General features: G+C 51.7%; 1 protein-coding gene across 2 annotated transcripts in view; it reads right to left on the bottom strand.

Annotated features, from left to right (window-relative positions):
• Positions 1-20,465, bottom strand: part of NSL1 (NSL1 component of MIS12 kinetochore complex) — a 68,131-nt gene that overhangs the window by 1,386 nt on the left and 46,280 nt on the right. For both annotated transcript variants that reach the window (XM_075339152.1, XM_075339153.1), the window contains exon 6: positions 4,314-4,381. In XM_075339152.1, coding sequence (XP_075195267.1) covers positions 4,314-4,381 — 68 coding nt within the window. The remainder of the gene's footprint in view (positions 1-4,313; positions 4,382-20,465) is intronic.

Below are 20,465 nucleotides of genomic sequence, written 5' to 3'. Positions count from 1 at the left end.
GGTGGAATGCAATTTTCTTATGGAAAAATTTCTTTTGGAATGAAATACTTACCAAAAAAGTGTGAAACAACTGAAAATATGTCTTATATTCTAGGTTCTTCAAAGTAGCCACCTCTTGCTTTGATTACTGCTTTGCACACTCTTGGCATTCTCTTGATGAGCTTCAAGAGGTAGTCACCGGAAATGGTTTTCCAACAGTCTAGAGAAGCTGGATTCTTGTCTCAGGAGGATAGAAGATCCAGTTGTAGAGGGCGCAGATGGAATTGGGCAAAAGACACAGCTTCCATGACTGCTACCATCTTGCCTAACACTCTCATCCCATTCCGAAGGGATGTGTGACGGCGAGAGCGGAGGGATTGGGCGGCCCGGATCAGGGAAGACCTCTTGTCTTTTGGAAGAAAAACCCGGGACTGAGCCGTGTCTATCAGCATACCTAAAAAGGTGATGCGCTGATGAGGAATGAGGGATGACTTGTTGAAGTTGATAAGCCACCCTAGCCTTGACAGCGTGTCTAGGCAAATTTGCACGCTTTCTGAGCAAACTTGAAGAGAGCTCCCCTTGGCAAGTAGGTCGTGCAAATAGGGAACGACCAGAACGCCTCTGGGGTGCAAAATGGACATGACGGCTGCCATGATCTTTGTGAAGACCTGAGGCGCAGTGGCCAGTCCAAAGGGGAGGGCCCTGAATTGGAAATGACGGTGTCCTACGGCAAAACGAAGGAACCGTTGATGCGATACACATATGAGAATGTGTAAATAAGCATCTTGAACGTCTATGGAAGCTAGGAATTCTCCCGGTTCCATGGCGGCTAGCACTGCTCTCAATGATTCCATTCGGAAGGTCAGAATCCGTACGGCCTTTTGGAGGTCCAAGATAGGGCGGACAGAGCCATCTTTTTTGGGAACGACAAAAAGGTTTGAATAGAAACCTTTGCCGCGCTGTTCCAGGGGCACTGGAATGATAACGTTTGCTTTCTGTAAAAAGGCTATAGCCTGAAATAAGGCTTGGCTTTGCGTTTTGGATTTTGGAAGCCGAGAACGCAGAAACCTGTTGGCCGGCAGGGAATGGAAATCGATCTTGTAACCTGAGGTGACGATTTCTCGAACCCAAGCATCGTGAGTGTGGTCTAGCCAGATATCCCGAAAAAGCAGAAGCCGCCCTCCAACAGGAGTCGGATCTGAGGGATACCTGGCGTTATGCTGAGGGGGCCTGTACAGGGCGAGGTCCCTTAGGTTTAGATTGCTTGGAGTGGGAACGCCAAGAAGAGCCCCTTGAGGGACCGGATCCTCGATCTGAGCGTTGGGACGATCCTTGTGCTGATGGTTTTTGGGGAGCGGGCCGAAAGGACTGCCTACGCCAAGAAGATTTTTTAAAATTCCTGGATTCAGGCTGCTTTTGTGGTAGAATGGTACTTTTACCACCCGTCGTCTCAAATATGAGTTTGTCCAGGGATTCTCCAAACAGACGAAGGCCATGGAAGGCGAGTGTGGACAGGGATTTCATGGAGGCACTGTCCGCATTGCATATCTTTAGCCACAGGACTCTGCGGGCAAAGACAGCATTGGCTGCCGTTAGGGCTGACAAACTAGCTGCATCTAGGGAGCCGTGAAGAAAATAATTAGAGGCTAGAGAGAACAAATCAAGGATCTCAAAAGCCTGCGGAGGAATATTACAAGAGCGAAGCATCCTGCGCAGGTTCCTACTGCACACACCCATAGCTCTCGCGACCCATGTCAAGGCAAACAGGGGGCGAAGAGAGGAGCCCGAAGCCTGGAAAATAGATTTGACCGCAGCATCAACTGCGCGGTCGGACGAGTCCTTGAGAGACGCATTGTCTGAAAGAGACATAACCGTGTGTTTAGCCAGTCTGGATACTGGCAGATCCACAACGGGGGGGTACTGACCAGGTCTTAACCAATTCAGATGGAAAGGGATAAGCGAATGAAGAGAAGGGTTTTTTATTAAACCTTCTATCAGGGTGATCCCACCGTTTAGATATGATTTGACGAAAAACCAGATCCTGGGCAAAGGACTTAGGAGGCTTCTTGGCCCGCTTGATTGCAGACTGAGAAGTCGGGTCCGGAGGCTGATCAGAAATCGACAGAGCCAAAATTAGTGTGTCTTCTATATGCCTAGACTCAGAAGGGACATCTGAATCAGAGTCAGAGTCTTGGGAATCGTGACTACTAAAAGCCTGGGTCAGACTGACTATCGTCCGAGTCGGATGAGGCGTAGCGGTCGCAATGGCGCCTTTTGGAAACAGCCTTTTTACGTTCTGGGGAAGAGAGACCAGACGAAGCAGGCGGGCTCCTCTGAGGGAGCTGAGCCGGGGGGAGGCTGCGGGAGCCTGTGGAAGGCTGGGATATCTGAGCGGCAAGATCATCTAACCTTTTAGACATTAGAAGAGCCCATGCAGGAATAACGTCATCAGACGGGGGAGCTGCCTGGCCGTTGGCTGGAGCAGAATCCAGAGACTGCACGGCATCCTGGTCCGGCAATGGGGTCTATTTTGACACGGTAGTAGGGGCATCGCAGCTCCGGCATAGTGGATAGCCTCGGCCATTAGAAAACGAGCGTTCACAGGTGGTACAAGCATAGTACAGGTCCGTAGAGGACGCCTGGGAAGCTTTATCTCCCTTGCGGTTACGCATTTCAGCAACAGTCCTACAGTAGGGTTATGCCGCTGTTACTATGAGTAAGGAGCCACTAGCAGTATTATAAAGTGACTGCTATGCCCAGCCGGTATATACCGATAGCAAAATGGCATATACTGTCAAACAGTCGGCATATACCTGCAGGCAGAGTCAGTATATACCGCTAACAGCTGATATACACCGCTAGCCAGCAGGCACACACTGCTAGAAAGACAGCGATATACCGCTGAGCAGAGCGGTATATAGCGCTGTAGATGCAGAGCCAAGGAGGCGATCTCACCCGTGTCTGCTCCCCACGTGGAAGATGGCATCCAGCGTTCCTGGCAGCATGGAGGGGAGAGACGGCCCCCGGAGGCTGATTTGCTGACTGAGGGAGCGGCTTCCAGAGCAGTGAGAGGGGGCGTTGCTAGAATGCAGGCCGACACCTGGGGCTAAATTAATGAGACTCCCCGGGATCACGGCCTCCATCGCCCTACCGGCGCCTTTCCAGGCGGCGGTATGGATGCAGGGGACAGATGACTCGTCGTGTCCCTACCTGCTCCTGGCTCCGTCTGAAGACGCGTTGGTCCGGGGATGCGGGGATCTCAGGGACGCATCTTCAGCTCAAGGCTGAAGCATGTCCTCGGCTCTGCTTAGCCCTCTGGAGCTACCTTGGTGTGAGGTGCTTCCAGGCAGCCTGGAGGGGTACGCAGACCCGATCACTTGGGCGCGAGGGAAGACTGACGGCGTGTGCACGCCAGGTTTCCTCTGCCCGTAAGCGGGGGAACGAGGGTGGCAGGCACCCTGGTATTGCCCCATAATCAAAAATAGAAAAAAACAAAATAAAAAATAAAAACAAAATAAGTTGGCCTGGGCTCAGGCCAGACATGTCAGCCTCCCTGCTGACACTAGAAAAAAACTGAGCTAGTTTCCTGCCTAGCTGGGGTTATATGCTGTGGGAGGAGGAGCTAACACTTTTTGAAATCTAGTGTCACGCCTCCCCCTGGAGACATCATAATACCCACTGTCTGTGTCCCCCAATGAAAAGGCGAGAAAGGAAAATATATAATTTTTACTATTTCATGAGATTGCGCTGGATTTGTACTTTATTAATTCCATAGCGCTTTACATACATCAGAAACACTGTCTCCATTGTGGCTCACAGTTTACGTTCCCTATCAATGTGTCTTTGGAGTGTGGGAGGAAACAAGGCAAACACAGGGAGAACATACAAACTCCTTGCAAATGTTATGGCCCTCCAAAAAAAAAAAAAAACACAACAAAAAAAACCCCAAAACCTAAACTGGCTATGGAGGTTTTAATGGCGGTTTTCTGAGCAGTGGGAATGTTACGGAGGAGCGCACCATCATGTGTGTGAGGTTCTAATTTGAGAGAAATTAGTTCACACACCCACAAGTCTGGGGCCACCAGATTGGAGCCCTGTGAACTCTATTCCTACCTGCCTAAATCCTTGACGCCTATACTGATTTCTGGTGTGACGGATGATGGCGCCCGGACCTACTAATCAGAAGAGGTGGCGTCAGGTAGAAGATCGGTCATCTGGAGGACACCAACCAAGACAGATTCGCTCATCTCTAGTCATAACATCGTTAGCTCCGGTCACCTCCGGTGCTGAAGCGAGCAGCGCAGGACGGGCACTTTATACCGGTCACACTTTACCTTCATGGTTTCTTTAATCTGCTGAGAAATGGAGGCCATCATCGCAGTTTGTTCCGTCATTCGGGATTCTAGGAAGGAGAAATAAAAAAAAAAAAAAAAAAAAAAAGATTGGTCTGATGATCTGGATTATTTTAAATTGTTCTCTGCAAATTCCCACCATACTTTTCCATACATTGAGTTAAATAATGACTAAGTGCCGCCATCTATAAAAAGAGGCAACAATAGAGATCAGGTCTATTGAAGGTATCTGGCCCCCGCACAGTATTACAGGAAAGCCCTGGGGCAGAGATATGAAGGCCATCTTGCCCATTTCACAGAGCAGCATTCCCTTTCCAAAAGGGGGGAAAAGTAAAAATGACCAAAAAATTAAAGCTGTGCGGTGATTGGATGCTGTGGGAAAGAAACATTTTTTTATTTTAGGCTACGTTAAACACATCGGTTTGGAGGTTGCCTGTTCCATATTTGCCCAAAACGGACCCATTTCCTAAACTGATGTAAACGGGAGCAGAGGGACGCCATTGATTATTATCAGGTCTGTCCGAGTTCAATTTGGAATCAGTTTTTACTATATAAGTGCAGAACGTTTCCTTCCATTCGAAAACAAAAAACGAACATTTGCCAAAAGCCAGACCAGACCCCATAATAATTAACGGGTCCCTCTGCTGCTGTATGCATCATTTAGTAAATGAGTCAGTTTCGGGCATGAGTTCAGGCGTACACAGTCTTAGGCCTCCTTCACACGTCCATGTCTCCGATACGTGTTTGGTCCGTTTCCTCACGTGCCGGAGAAACGGGCACACGTAGACCCATTAAAATCAATGGGTCTTGCCATGGACCGAGTGCCCGTCTGCTCCACACGTAGACATGTCCATTTTTCTCCGGCATCACGCGTGTCACACGGACCGCACAGATGTGACACGCAGTGGAGAAAACACATGTGTCTGAAATGAAGGGAATTTTGTTACTTACCGTAAATTCCTTTTCTTCTAGCTCCTATTGGGAGACCCAGACGATTGGGTGTATAGCTACTGCTTCCGGAGGCCACACAAAGTATTACACTAAAAAGTGTAAGGCCCCTCCCCTTCTGCATATACACCCCCCGTGGGATCACGGGCTGCTTCAGTTTTAGTGCAAAAGCAAGAAGGAGGAAAGCCAATAACTGGTTTAAACAAATTCACTCCGAAGTAACATCGGAGAACTGAAAACCGTTGAACATGAACAACATGTGTACCCGAAAAAACCCAACAATCCCGAAGGACAACAGGGCGGGTGCTGGGTCTCCCAATAGGAGCTAGAAGAAAAGGAATTTACGGTAAGTAACAAAATTCCCTTCTTCTTCGGCGCTCCATTGGGAGACCCAGACGATTGGGACGTCCAAAAGCAGTCCCTGGGTGGGTAAAGAAATACCTCATGTTAGAGCTGCAAGACAGCCTTCCCCTACGGGGAGGTCACTGCCGCCTGCAGGACTCTTCTACCTAGGCTGGCGTCCGCCGAAGCATAGGTATGCACCTGATAATGTTTGGTGAAAGTGTGCAGACTCGACCAGGTAGCTGCCTGGCACACCTGTTGAGCCGTAGCCTGGTGTCGTAATGCCCAGGACGCACCCACGGCTCTGGTTGAGTGGGCCTTCAGCCCTGACGGAACCAGAAGCCCAGCAGAACGGTAGGCTTCAAGAATTGGTTCTTTGATCCATCGAGCCAGGGTGGCTTTGGAAGCCTGCGACCCTTTGCGCTGACCAGCGACAAGTACAAAGAGTGCATCCGAGCGGCGCAGGGGCGCCGTGCGGGAAATGTAGATTCTGAGCGCTCTCATCAGATCCAACAAATGCAAATCCAATTCATATCGATGAACTGGATGAGAAGAAAAGGAAGGTAAGGAGATATCCTGACTGAGATGAAAGGGGGATACCATCTTAGGGAGAGACCCCGGAATCAGGCGCAGCACTACCTTGTCTTGGTGAAACACCAGGAAGGGAGCTTTGGATGACCGCGCTGCTAGGTCGGACACTCTCTGAAGAGACGTGACCGCTACCAAAAGGGCCACTTTCTGTGAAAGTCGAGAAAGTGAAACATCCCTCAGAGGCTCAAAGGGCGGCTCCTGGAGAGCAATTAGTACCCTGTTCAGATCCCATGGGTCCAACGGCCTCTTGTACGGAGGGACAATGTGACAAACCCCCTGCAGGAACGTGCGTACCTGAGGAAGTCGTACTATGCGCTTCTGAAAGAATACAGACAGCGCTGGGACTCGTCCGTTAAGGGAGCCGAGCGACAAACCTTTTCCCAAACCAGATTGCAGGAAGGAAGGAAAAGTAGGCAATGCAAATGTCCAGGGAGACACTCCCTGAGCAGAGCACTAAGATAAGAATATCCTCCACGTTCTGTGGTAGATCTTGGCAGACGTCGGCTTCCTAGCCCGTCTCATGGTGGCAATGACGTCTTGAGATAATCCTGAAGACGCTAGGATCCAGGACTCAATGGCCACACAGTCAGGCTCAGGGCCGTAGAATTCAGATGGAAAAAACGGCCCTTGGGACAGTAAGTCTGGCCGGTCTGGTAGTGCCCACGGTTGGCCGACCGTGAGATGCCACAGATGCGGGTACCACGACCTCCTCGGCCAGTCTGGGGCGACGAGGATGGCGCGGCGGCAATCGGAGCTGATCTTGCGTAGCCCTCTGGGCAACAGTGCCAGAGGGGGAAACAAACACATAGGGTAGCTGGAACTGCGACCAATCCTGAACTAAGGCGCCTGCCGCCAGAGCTCTTTGATCGTGAGACCGCGCCATGAAAATCGGGCCCTTGTTGTTGTGCCGAGACGCCATTAGGTCGACGTCCGGCCTCCCCCAGCGGCTACAGATTTCTTGAAACCCGTCCGGGTGCAGAGACCATTCCCCTGCGTCCATGCCCTGGCGACTGAGGAAGTCTGCTTCCCAGTTTTCTACGCCCGGGATGTGAACTGCGGATATGGTGTATGCTCTGTCTTCCACCTACATCAGAATCCGCCGGCTTCCTGGGAGGCTTGCCGACTGCATGTTCCGCCTTGGTGGTTGATGTATGCCACCGCTGCGAAGTTGTCCGACTGAATTCGGATCTGTTTGCCTTCCAGCCTCTGCTGGAAGGCTTGCAGGGCAAGATACCCTGCCCAGATTTCCAGAACATTGATCTGAAGGGTGGACTCCTCTGAAGAGAGTCCTTGCCCGTCTGAGAAGGGGGTACGTTCCTGTCTAGGGACGTCGACTTCCCATCCCATTGGCGAAGAATGTCCTATAGAAGTGGACGCAGATGAAACTGCGCGAAAGGGACTGCCTCTGCATGAGGAGTCTTAAGGGGGGTGACTGGCCTTGAAGGAGAGACTGCACCCCCGTCTGTAGTGAACGCTGTATGTCCAGCGGGAGCTGCACTATCGCTGAGAGAGTGTGAAGCTCCATGCCAGAACATGTCAGCGATTGGGTCGGTGTCAGATTTAACTTTGAAAAGTTTATGATCCACCCGAAACTCTGGAAAGTCTCCAGCGCCACGTTCAGGCTGTGTTGGCATGCCTCTAGAGAGGGTGCCTTGACAAGTAGATCGTCCAAGTAAGGGATCACAGAGTGACCCTGAGAGTGCAGGACTGCTCCCATTGCTGCCATGAACTTGGTGAAAAGCCGTGGGGCTGTCGCCAGACCGAAGGGCAGGGCTACGAACTGAAGATGCTCGTCTTCAATAACGAATCGTAGCTAACACCGGTGCTCTGGAGCAATCGGCACGTGGAGATACGCATCCTGATGTCTATTGACGCTAGGAAATCTCCTTGAGACATTGAGGCAATGACGGAGCGGAGGGATTCCATCCGGAACCGCCTGGTTTTCACGTGCTTGTTGAGCAGTTTTAGGTCCAAAAGGGAACTGAATGAGCCGTCGTTTTTTGGTACCACAACCAGATAGGAGTAAAAACCGTATCTTGTTCCTGAGGAGGAACAGGGATTACCACTCCTCCTGCCTGCAGAAGAGCATCGGCTCGGTCAGGAGGTGAGGAAGTTCTGAAGATCTAGTCGGAGGACGAGAACAGAACTCTGTCCTGTACACGTGAGACAAAATGTCTCTCACCCACCGGTCTTTGACCTGTGGCAGCTAACTGTCGCCAAGCGGGAGAGTCTGCCACCGACCGCGGATGCGGAGAGAGAGGGCTGAACGTCATGAGGAAGCCGCCTTGGTAGCGGTTCCTCCGGCTGCCTTCCTTGGGCGTGATTGAGCCCGCCAGGAATCTGCGCCTCTCTGAGCCTTTTGAGTCCTTTTGGACGAGGACAATTGGGACCTGCCCGAGCCTGGGAAGGACCGAAACCTCGACTGTCCTTTCCTCTGTTGGTTAATCACTTTCTTGGAAGCAGAATCTGCTTTCCATTCCCTCAACCACAAGGCTCTGCGTAAAACCACGGAGTTGGCGGACGCCACTGACGTACGGCTCGTAGAGTGCAGGACAGCATTAATAGCGTAAGTCGCAATGCAGACATTGCGAGGTTAAGGACGCCATCTGCGGCACAGATGTACATGTGACAGTGTCCACGTGCGCAAGACCAGCTGAAATAGCTTGGAATGCCCATACGGCTGCGAATGCCGGAGCAACCGACACGCCGATAGCTTCATAGACAGAATTCAACCAGAGGATCATCTGTCTGTCAATGGCATCTTTAAGTGAAGTCCCATCTTCCACTGCAACTATGGATCTAGCCGCAAGCCTGGATATTGGGGGATCCACCTTTGGACACTGGGTCCAGCGTTTGACCACGTCAGGGAGAAAAAAGGGTAACGTGTATCCTTAATACGATTGGAGAACGCTTATCTGGATAAGTGTGTGTTTCCGGATTGCTTCTCTGAAGTCAGAGTGGTCAGAAAAGTACTCAATATACGCTTGAGATACTGAAAAAGGATTTCTCCTGCTGTGAAGCTGACTCCTCCACCGGAGGAGCTGAGGGAGAAATATCCAACATTCCATTGATGGACGCTAGAAGATCATTCACTATGGCGTCACCATCCGGTGTATCCGGATTGAGAGCGGTCTCAGGATCCGAGTCCTGATCAGCTACGTCTGCCTCATCATACAGAGAGTCCTGCTGGGACCCTAACCAGTGATGAAGCCGAGTGCCGCTCCCAGCGAGCTCGCTTAGGCTGTCTGGGACTGTCGTCCGTGTCAGAGCCTGCGCCCTGGGATGCATGGGACCCCCCCCGGAGCACTGATTTGTTCCAAATGAGGGTGGTCAGGGAGCATTGTATCAACATTGCCCATGGTCCGTCTGGACTGCAAAGTCTCTAAGATGTTATTCACAGTCACAGACAATCTATCAGCCGAAACTGCAACTCCGTCCCTGTCCCTGGACAGGGTTCACAGGTGGTTCCGTTGGCCACCTCTAGCAGAGACCCCGGCTGATCAAGCGCTACAGGGGAGCATTGCACACAATGGGGACAGTGGAACCTGCCGTGTGGTGCAGTACAAGCAGCATAGAAAGCCTGTGCCTTGGCACCCTTGCTTTTTTGCTGCTGTTGTCTAGGCATCTAGAAGTATATAGCCAAGAATAGCGACCGTACAGTGCAATGTATAGCATACAAGCAGAAAGTACAAATGAACACTTCAGCACATGCAGTACAAGCAGCATAGAAAGCCTGTGCCTCAGCACCCTTGCTTTTTTGCTGCTGTTGTCTAGCCATCTAGGAGTATATAGCCAAGAATAGCGACCGTACAGTGCAGTGTATAGCATACCAGCATAAAGTACAAATGAACACTTCAGCACATGCAATACAAGCAGCCTAGAAAGCCTGTGCCTTAATGAACATTAGTGGGGTCAGCACTTCAGGTGCTGCTTACCGCCCGCAGAAACGCGGGTGTGTGGTCGCCCGAATCCTGTAACTGGTTGCCCAGAGCTCGTCTCCCTTCTCCAGCCCAGACTGCGTGCAGGAATGGCTGCCGGCGTCTTGTGAAGAGGGGCGGGCCGTGGGCGTGCCCCAGACAAGAGCGGGAAACTGGCGTCCCACTGTGTCCAGTGAAGGGGGCTGGAGAATGCAAAGCAGACTCCAGCTCTCGGCGCTGACTTTCTGTACAGCGTCCCGCCCCTCCCCTGACTGGCAGGGCTGGGGGCGGGAACGAAGCGAAAACTAGGCCGCAAAGCCGGGGACTCGAGTAATAAGCGCGGCCGTCCTATGTGCACGGCCAGCGCGGAAGTCCCCGGCGCACCACAAGTCCCAGCCGCGCCACAGTGTAAAACACCCCGCAGCGGCCGGCGCGGCAGTTTCTAACACATAAATTCACTCAGCTAAGCTGCAGTGAATAATAGCACAAGCGCTCCGCGCTGTTGTCCCCGGCGCACTAGCACTCCCAGCAATGCTGGTGTGTGTGTGCGCGATGTGTACGGGGACACAGAGTACCTTAATGTAGCAGGGCCCTGCCCTGACGATACCCAGCTCCATATCCAGCAGGTTCTCCGGGTCTGTGGATGGAGCCCGGTCTCAGTGCCTGGAGACCGGTAAGATCCCACTTCACCCAGAGCAATGAGGGGGGATGGGGAAGGAAAACAGCATGTGGGCTCCAGCCTCCGTACCCGCAATGGATACCTCAACCTTACAAACACCCGACAAGAGTGGGGTGAGAAGGGAGCATGCTGGGGGCCCCATATGGGCCCACTTTTCTTCCAACCGACATAGTCAGCAGCTACTGCTGACTAAAAACAGTGGAGCTATGCGTGGATGTCTGACCTCCTTCGCACAAAGCATAAAACTGAAGCAGCCCGTGATCCCACGGGGGGTGTATATGCAGAAGGGGAGGGGCCTTACACTTTTTAGTGTAATACTTTGTGTGGCCTCCGGAGGCAGTAGCTATACACCCAATCGTCTGGGTCTCCCAATGGAGCGCCGAAGAAAAAAAGAATTTCTATACTCACCTTTTCCAGCCCTGCTGTCTCTGCCGCTGCTGGCACTTTCTTCCGACCCACGCTCATTACATATTCACTCCACTGCGGGCCGGAAGCAGCAGCAGCGGGGACCGAAGATCAGCTCCACGGACAGCAACGCCAGGGACAGGTGAGCAGAAAGTTCCCGTTCTCCGTGTGTTATGACGGAGAACACACGTGTGCCATAAACACGGCACACTGAGGGCAATACGCACCTTTGACACGTACTGTGATTTTCACGGACGTGTGAAAGAGGCCTTAGCAAGTCTCAAAAACCTCCCGTCTAAAGGGGTTGTCTCAGCGTCTTCAATAGGTAAAATTGCAAAGCACTTGTAGAAAAGAAATCGCTACCTTGTTAAAAATCCTCTCAATTCTCAAACAATGGAAGGATTTGTAATCAGATAGTTTGCTGATAGCTGCCTAGGTTACTGGTCAGTTGGCCAGTCTATTACCGGTGGCCGGTCTCCTAGGCAATGAGTGCAGCACTTATTAAACCAAAGAAGGACATAGAACTCCATATTCATCATTTTTTGCTCATGGCAAACCTCACCACATATGCACTAGCAACCAAAAAATTGAGCTTGCAAACAACATTTGTTATGCTTATTCAAAGAAGGGAATTTTGTTACTTACCGTAAATTCCTTTTCTTCTAGCTCTTATTGGGAGACCCAGACGATTGGGTGTATAGCACTGCCTCCGGAGGCCACACAAAGCAATTACACTAAAAAGTGTAAGGCCCCTCCCCTTCTGGCTATACACCCCCAGTGGGATCACTGGCTCACCAGTTTTAGTGCAAAAGCAAGAAGGAGGAAAGCCAATAACTGGTTTAAACAAATTTTCTCCGAGTAACATCGGAGAACTGAAAACCGTTCAACATGAACAACATGTGTACCCGCAAACAAACCAAAAATCCCGAAGGACAACAGGGCGGGTGCTGGGTCTCCCAATAAGAGCTAGAAGAAAAGGAATTTACGGTAAGTAACAAAATTCCCTTCTTCTTCGGCGCTCTATTGGGAGACCCAGACGATTGGGACGTCCAAAAGCTGTCCCTGGGTGGGTAAAGAAATACCTCATGTTAGAGCTGCAAGACAGCCCTCCCCTACGGGGAGGCAACTGCCGCCTGCAGGACTCTTCTACCTAGGCTGGCGTCCGCCGAAGCATAGGTATGCACCTGATAATGTTTGGTGAAAGTGTGCAGACTCGACCAGGTAGCTGCCTGGCACACCTGTTGAGCCGTAGCCTGGTGCCGTAATGCCCAGGACGCACCCACGGCTCTGGTAGAATGGGCCTTCAGCCCTGATGGAACCGGAAGCCCAGCAGAACGGTAGGCTTCAAGAATTGGTTCTTTGATCCATCGAGCCAGGGTGGCCTTAGAAGCCTGCGACCCTTTGCGCTTACCAGCGACAAGGACAAAGAGTGCATCCGAACGGCGCAAGGGCGCCGTGCGGGAAATGTATATTCTGAGTGCTCTCACCAGATCTAACAAATGTAAATCCTTCTCATACCGATGAACTGCATGAGGACAAAACGAAGGCAAAGAGATATCCTGATTAAGATGAAAAGAGGATACCACCTTCGGGAGAAACTCCTGAATGGGGCGCAGCACTACCTTGTCCTGGTGGAAGACCAGGAAGGGAGCCTTGGATGATAGTGCTGCCAGCTCAGACACTCTCCGAAGAGATGTGATCGCTACCAGAAAAGCCACTTTCTGTGATAGTCTAGAAAGTGAAACCTCCCTCAGAGGCTCGAAGGGCGGCTTCTGGAGGGCAACTAGTACCCTGTTCAGATCCCATGGATCTAACGGCCGCTTGTACGGGGGTACGATATGGCAAACCCCCTGTAGGAACGTGCGCACCTTAGGAAGGCGTGCCAAACGTCTCTGAAAAAAGACGGATAGCGCCGAGACCTGACCTTTAAGGGAGCCGAGCGACAAACCTTTTTCTAACCCAGATTGCAGGAAAGAAAGAAAGGTAGGCAATGCAAATGGCCAGGGAGACACTCCCTGAGCAGAGCACCAGGATAAGAATATCCTCCACGTTCTGTGGTAGATCTTAGCGGACGTGGGCTTCCTAGCCTGTCTCATGGTGGCAACGACCCCTTGGGACAATCCTGAAGACGCTAGGATCCAGGATTCAATGGCCACACAGTCAGGTTCAGGGCCGCAGAATTCCGATGGAAAAACGGCCCTTGGGACAGTAAGTCTGGTCGGTCTGGGAGTGCCCACGGTTGGCCGACCGTGAGCTGCCACAGATCCGGATACCACGCCCTCCTCGGCCAGTCTGGGGCGACAAGTATGACGCGGCTGCACTCGGATCTGATTTTGCGTAGCACTCTGGGCAAGAGTGCCAGAGGTGGAAACACATAAGGGAGCCGGAACTGCGACCAATCTTGCACTAGGGCGTCTGCCGCCAGCGCTCTTTGATCGCGAGACCGTGCCATGAAGGTTGGGACCTTGTTGTTGTGCCGTGACGCCATTAGGTCGACGTCCGGCACCCCCCAGCGGCGACAGATTTCCTGAAACACGTCTGGGTGAAGGGACCATTCCCCTGCGTCCATGCCCTGGCGACTGAGGAAGTCTGCTTCCCAGTTTTCTACGCCGGGGATGTGAACTGCGGATATGGTGGAGGCTGTGGCTTCCACCCACATCAGAATCCGCCGGACTTCCTGGAAGGCTTGCCGACTGCGTGTCCCCCCTTGGTGGTTGATGTATGCCACCGCTGTGGAGTTGTCCGACTGAATTCGGATCTGCCTTCCTTCCAGCCACTGCTGGAAGGCTAGTAGGGCAAGATACACTGCTCTGATTTCCAGAACATTGATCTGAAGGGTGGACTCCTGCTGAGTCCACGTACCCTGAGCCCTGTGGTGGAGAAAGACTGCTCCCCACCCTGACAGACTCGCGTCTGTCGTGACCACCGCCCAGGACGGTGGTAGGAAGGATTTTCCCTGTGATAATGAGGTGGGAAAAAGCCACCACTGCAGAGAGTCCTTGGCCGTCTGGGAAAGGGAGACTTTCCTGTCCAGGGATGTTGACTTCCCGTCCCATTGGCGGAGAATGTCCCATTGAAGTGGACGCAGATGAAACTGCGCAAACGGGACTGCCTCCATTGCTGCCACCATCTTCCCGAGGAAGTGCATGAGGCGTCTTAAGGAGTGCGACTGATCTTGAAGGAGAGCCTGCACCCCAGTCTGTAGTGACCTCTGCTTGTCCAGCGGAAGCTTCACTATCGCTGAGAGAGTATGAAACTCCATGCCAAGATACGTTAGTGATTGGGTCGGTGACAGATTTGACTTTGGGAAATTGATGATCCACCCGAAAGTCTGGAGAGTTTCCAGCGCAACATTCAGGCTGAGTTGGCATGCCTCTTGAGAGGGTGCCTTGACCAGTAGATCGTCCAAGTAAGGGATCACAGAGTGTCCGTGAGAGCGCAAGACTGCTACCACTGCCGCCATGATCTTGGTGAACACCCGAGGGGCTGTCGCCAGACCAAATGGCAGAGCTACGAACTGAAGATGGTCGTCTCCTATCACGAAGCGTAGAAAGCGTTGGTGCTCTGTAGCAATCGGCACGTGGAGATAAGCATCTTTGATGTCTATAGATGCTAGGAAATCTCCTTGAGACATTGAGGCAATGACTGAGCGGAGGGATTCCATCCGGAACCGCCTGGCGTTCACGTGCTTGTTGAGCAGTTTTAGGTCCAGAACAGGACGGAAGGAGCCGTCCTTTTTTGGAACCACAAAAAGATTGGAGTAAAATCCTCGCCCCCGTTCCCGAGGGGGGACAGGGATCACGACTCCTTCTGCTCTTAGAGAGTCCACCGCCTGCAGCAGGGCATCTGCTCGGTTGGGGTGTGGGGAGGTTCTGAAGAACCGAAGTGGAGGCCGAGAACTGAACTCGATTCTGTACCCGCGAGACAAAATGTCTGTTACCCACCGGTCTTTGACCTGTGACAGCCAAATGTCGCAAAAGCGGGAGAGCCTGCCACCGACCGAGGATGCGGAGGGAGGAGGCCGAAAGTCATGAGGTAGCCGCTTTGGAAGCGGTTCCTCCATTTGCTTTCCTGGGGCGTGAGTAAGCCCGCCAGGAATCTGAGCTCCCTTGTTCTTTCTGAGTCCTTTTGGACGAGGAGAATTGGGCCTTGCCCGAGCCTCGAAAGGACCGAAACCTCGACTGCCACTTTTTCTGTTGAGGTTTACTTGCTCTGGGCTGTGGTAAGGAAGAGTCCTTACCCTTGGACTGTTTTATGATTTCACCCAATGGCTCACCAAACAGTCTGTCTCTAGATAATGGCAAACTGGTTAAGCATTTTTTGGAACCAGCATCCGCTTTCCAGTCCTTTAACCACAAGGCTCTGCGCAAAACCACAGAATTGGCGGACGCCATAGCGGTACGGCTCGTAGATTCTAGGACAGCATTGATAGCATAGGTCGCAAACGCAGACATTTGCGAAGTTAGAGACGCCACTTGCGGCACTGCTGGATGTATGAAAGCATCCACCTGTGCTAAACCAGCTGAAATAGCTTGGAGTGCCCACACGGCCGCGAATGCTGGAGCAAACGACGCGCCGATAGCTTCATAGACAGATTTCAACCAAAGGTCCATCTGTCTGTCGTTGGCATCCTTAAGTGAAGCGCCATCCTCTACTGCGACTATGGATCTAGCCGCAAGCTTGGAAATTGGGGGATCCACCTTTGGACACTGGGTCCAGCGTCTGGCCACCTCAGAGGGAAAAGGATAACGGGTATCCTTAGAACGTTTAGAGAAACGCTTGTCTGGATGAGCGTCGTGTTTCTGGATCGATTCCCTGAAGTCAGAGTGATCCAAAAAAGCACTTAATTTACGCTTGGGATACAGGAAATGGAACTTCTCCTGCTGTGCAGCTGCCTCCTCTGCAGAAGGGGCTGGGGGAGAAATATCCAACAGTCTATTAATTGCCGATATAAGGTCATTAACCATGGCGTCACCATCAGGGACATCCAGATTGAGAGGGGCCTCAGGGTTAGAATCCTGATCACCGTCCTCAGTCTCATCACAGAGAGACTCTTCTCGTTGAGACCCTGAGCAGTGTGATGACGTGGAGGGTCTTTCCCAGCGAGCTCGCTTAGGCTGCCTGGGACTGTCATCTGAGTCAGAGACTTCAGCCTGTGATGCTGGAGACCCCCTTGGAGCACGGATTAGTTCCAACTGAGGGGGACCGGAGAGCATAGACACAGCAGTGTCCATGGTCTGAGTAACTGGCCTGGCCTGCAAGGTCTCCAGGATTTTTGTCATAGTCACAGACATTTTATCAGCAAAAACTGCAAAGTCTGTCCCCGTCACCGGGGCAGGGTTCACAGGCGTCTCTGCCTGGGCTACCACCACAATAGGCTCTGGCTGACGAAGTGCCACTGGGACTGAACATTGCACACAATGAGAGTCGTTGGAGCCTGCTGGTAGATCAGCCCCACATGCAGTACAAACAGTGTACACAGCCCGTGCCTTGGCAGCCTTGCGTTTTGCGGATGACATGTTGCTGCCTCCTCAGAGCAGTACAGGGTGTCCAGCCAAGAAGCGACCTTACAGTGCAACTATATATATATATATGGTACCAAGAAAAAAGTACACTAATATAACACTGAGGCACTAGTGGGGCCAGCACTAAAGTGCTGCTTACCGCCCGCTTAGGAGCGGTGTGTGGGCGCCGAAATCCCTTTAGTCTGGGTCTCCCAGAGCCTGCTGCCTCTCCCCAGCCAGACCGCATGTGTAATGGCTGCCGGCGTCCTTGTGGAGAGGGGGGGGCGGGCCCTGGGCGTATACAGACGAAGAGCGGGAAGTCTGCTTCCCACTGTGCCTAGTGAGAGGGCTGGAGCATGTAAATAAAGCTCCAGCCCTCGTCGCTGCCTATTGAGCAGCGTCTCTCCCCTACCCTGATTGACAGGGTGGGGGCGGGAACGAAGCGGCGCTAGGCCGCAGAAGCCGGGGGCTAAAGTTAGAAGCGCCGCCGCCGTAAAAGCGCGGTCGGCGCAAAGTCCCCGGCGCACCACAAGTCGCAGCTGCGCCGCCGCTCCAGGAGCGGTCGGCGCAGTAGTTCCCAACATGTAACGTCACTCAGCAAAGCTGCAGTGACCTAACCCCAGCGCACAGCGCTACTGTCCCCGGCGCACTATAACGCTCAGCAAGCCTTGAGAGTGTCCGTGCCTGCCGGGGACACAGAGTACCTGAAAGTTGCAGGGCCTTGTCCCTGAACGGCACTCCCGCTCCAAATCCAGCAGGTTCTCTGGGTCTGTGGATGGAGCCCGGCCCCAGGGCTTGGGGGCCGGTAAGATCCCACTTCCACAGAGCCCTCCAGGGGATGTGGAAGGAAAACAGCATGTGGGCTCCAGCCTCTGTACCAGCAATAGGTACCTCAACCTTACAAGCACCACCACGGGTGAGAAGGGAGCATGCTGGGGGCCCCATATGGGCCCTCTTTTCTTCCATCCGATAGAGTCAGCAGCTACTGCTGACTACAAACAGTGGAGCTATGCGTGGATGTCTGACCTCCTTCGCACAAAGCAGAAAACTGGTGAGCCAGTGATCCCACTGGGGGTGTATAGCCAGAAGGGGAGGGGCCTTACACTTTTTAGTGTAATTGCTTTGTGTGGCCTCCGGAGGCAGTGCTATACACCCAATCGTCTGGGTCTCCCAATAGAGCGCCGAAGAAATAGTATTTTTATTTATCAATTCATCACTTTAAAGATTATAATACAATAATTGTAGAAAAAATTCATTTTGTACATACAATGCTGGCACAGACAGATTGTTGATTAAAAAGAACCCTACCCCATAAAACCAAAGAAACACAGACTGGTGCAGAGTAGTGAATTAGAAAAAAATCGAGGCAAACTTGTTGCACAGTTGTCCAGACCGATGGGCACACAGAAGGTTAAAAGTGTGACACCTACCACAGGAATAATAACAAAGTGCTAGTGCAACATTGCAGCAATGGGGAAAAGGAAAACAGCCGATTCTATATTAGAGTGGAATACAGAGCCCTGTGTATACATATACAGTTAGCTTCCTGACGAAGTGGTGGCGAAACGCGCGTCGAGGTGCTGGGCAGTGTGCGTTTTGACCCCTGGGGTATGCTTATCTAACAATTACCTACTGTGATGGCCTTCGATTATTTCTAGGGGCAGCTGACTACATTCGGTATATCCGGTGGTACACTGCCCGATAGGTATTGTTACTGACTCCCTGCCAGGTATAGATAGAATTGATGGATTGGGAATTTCTACCTAACTGTATATGTATACACAGGGCTCTGTATTCCACTCTAATAAAGAATCGGATGTTTTCCTTTTCCCCATTGCTGCAATGTTGCACTAGCACTTTATGTTGTTATTCCTGTGGTAGGTGTCACACTTTTAACCTTCTGTGTGCCCATCGGTCTGGACAACTGTGCAACAAGTTTGCCTCGATTTTTTCTAATTCACTACACTGCACCAGTCTGTGTTTCTTTGGTTTTATGGGGTAGGGTTCTTTTTAATCAACAATCTGTCTGTGCCAGCATTGTATGTACAAAATTAATTTTTTCTACAATTATTGTATTATAATCTTTAAAGTGATGAATTGATAAATAAAGAAGGGAATTTTGTTTACTTACCGTAAATTCCTTTTCTTCTAGCTCCTATTGGGAGACCCAGACAATTGGGTGTATAGCTTCTGCCTCCGGAGGCCACACAAAGTATTACACTTAAAAGTGTAAACCCCTCCCCTCTGCCTATACACCCCCCCGTGCATCACGGGCTACTCAGTTTTGGTGCAAATGCAGGAAGGAGGAAACTTATAAATTGGTCTAAGGTAAATTCAATCCGAAGGATGTTCGGAGAACTGAAAACCATGAACCAAGAACAATTCAACATGAACAACATGTGTACACAAAAGAACAACAGCCCGAAGGGAACAGGGGCGGGTGCTGGGTCTCCCAATAGGAGCTAGAAGAAAAGGAATTTACGGTAAGTAAACAAAATTCCCTTCTTTGTCGCTCCATTGGGAGACCCAGACAATTGGGACGTCCAAAAGCAGTCCCTGGGTGGGTAAAAGAATACCTCGGTAAAAGAGCCGTAAAACGGCCCCTTCCTACAGGTGGGCAACCGCCGCCTGAAGGACTCGCCTACCTAGGCTGGCATCTGCCGAAGCGTAGGTATGCACCTGATAGTGTTTCGTGAAAGTGTGCAGACTCGACCAGGTAGCCGCCTGACACACCTGCTGAGCCGTAGCCTGGTGCCGCAATGCCCAGGACGCCCCCACGGCTCTGGTAGAATGGGCTTTCAGCCCTGAAGGAACCGGAAGCCCAGCAGAACGGTAGGCTTCAAGAATTGGTTCCTTGATCCACCGAGCCAAGGTTGACTTGGAAGCCTGCGACCCTTTACGCTGGCCAGCGACAAGGACAAAGAGCGCATCCGAGCGGCGCAGGGGCGCCGTACGAGAAATGTAGAGTCTGAGTGCTCTCACAAGATCTAACAAGTGCAAGTCCTTTTCACATTGGTGAAATGGATGAGGGCAAAAAGAAGGTAAGGAGATATCCTGATTGAGATGAAAAGGGGATACCACCTTAGGGAGAAATTCCGGAACCGGACGCAGAACCACCTTATCCTGGTGAAACACCAGGAAGGGGGCTTTGCATGACAGTGCAGCTAGCTCAGACACTCTCCGAAGTGATGTGACTGCCACTAGGAAGACCACCTTCTGCGAAAGGCGTGAAAGAGAAATATCCCTCATTGGCTCGAAAGGTGGTTTCTGAAGAGCCGTTAGCACCCTGTTCAGATCCCAGGGTTCTAGCGGACGCTTGTAAGGAGGGACTATGTGGCTAACCCCCTGCAGGAACGTGCGTACCTGCGGAAGCCTGGCTAGACGCTTCTGAAAAAACACAGAGAGCGCCGAGACTTGTCCCTTAAGAGAGACGAAGGGAATTTTGTTACTTACCGTAAATTCCTTTTCTTCTAGCTCCTATTGGGAGACCCAGACGATTGGTGTATAGCACTGCCTCCGGAGGCCACACAAAGCATTACACTAAAAAGTGTAAGGCCCCTCCCCTTCTGGCTATACACCCCCCGTGGGATCACGGGCTGCTTCAGTTTTAGTGCTAAAGCAAGAAGGAGGAAAGCCAATAACTGGTTTAAACAAATTCACTCCGAAGTAACATCGGAGAACTGAAAACCGTTCAACATGAACAACATGTGTACCCGAAAAAAACCAACAATCCCGAAGGACAACAGGG

This window comes from Anomaloglossus baeobatrachus, chromosome 3 (genome assembly GCF_048569485.1).
Source record: "Anomaloglossus baeobatrachus isolate aAnoBae1 chromosome 3, aAnoBae1.hap1, whole genome shotgun sequence".
NCBI lineage: Eukaryota > Metazoa > Chordata > Amphibia > Anura > Aromobatidae > Anomaloglossus > Anomaloglossus baeobatrachus.
The sequence above is the reverse complement of the archived record's forward strand: the minus strand, read 5'-3'. Positions and strand labels throughout refer to the sequence as shown.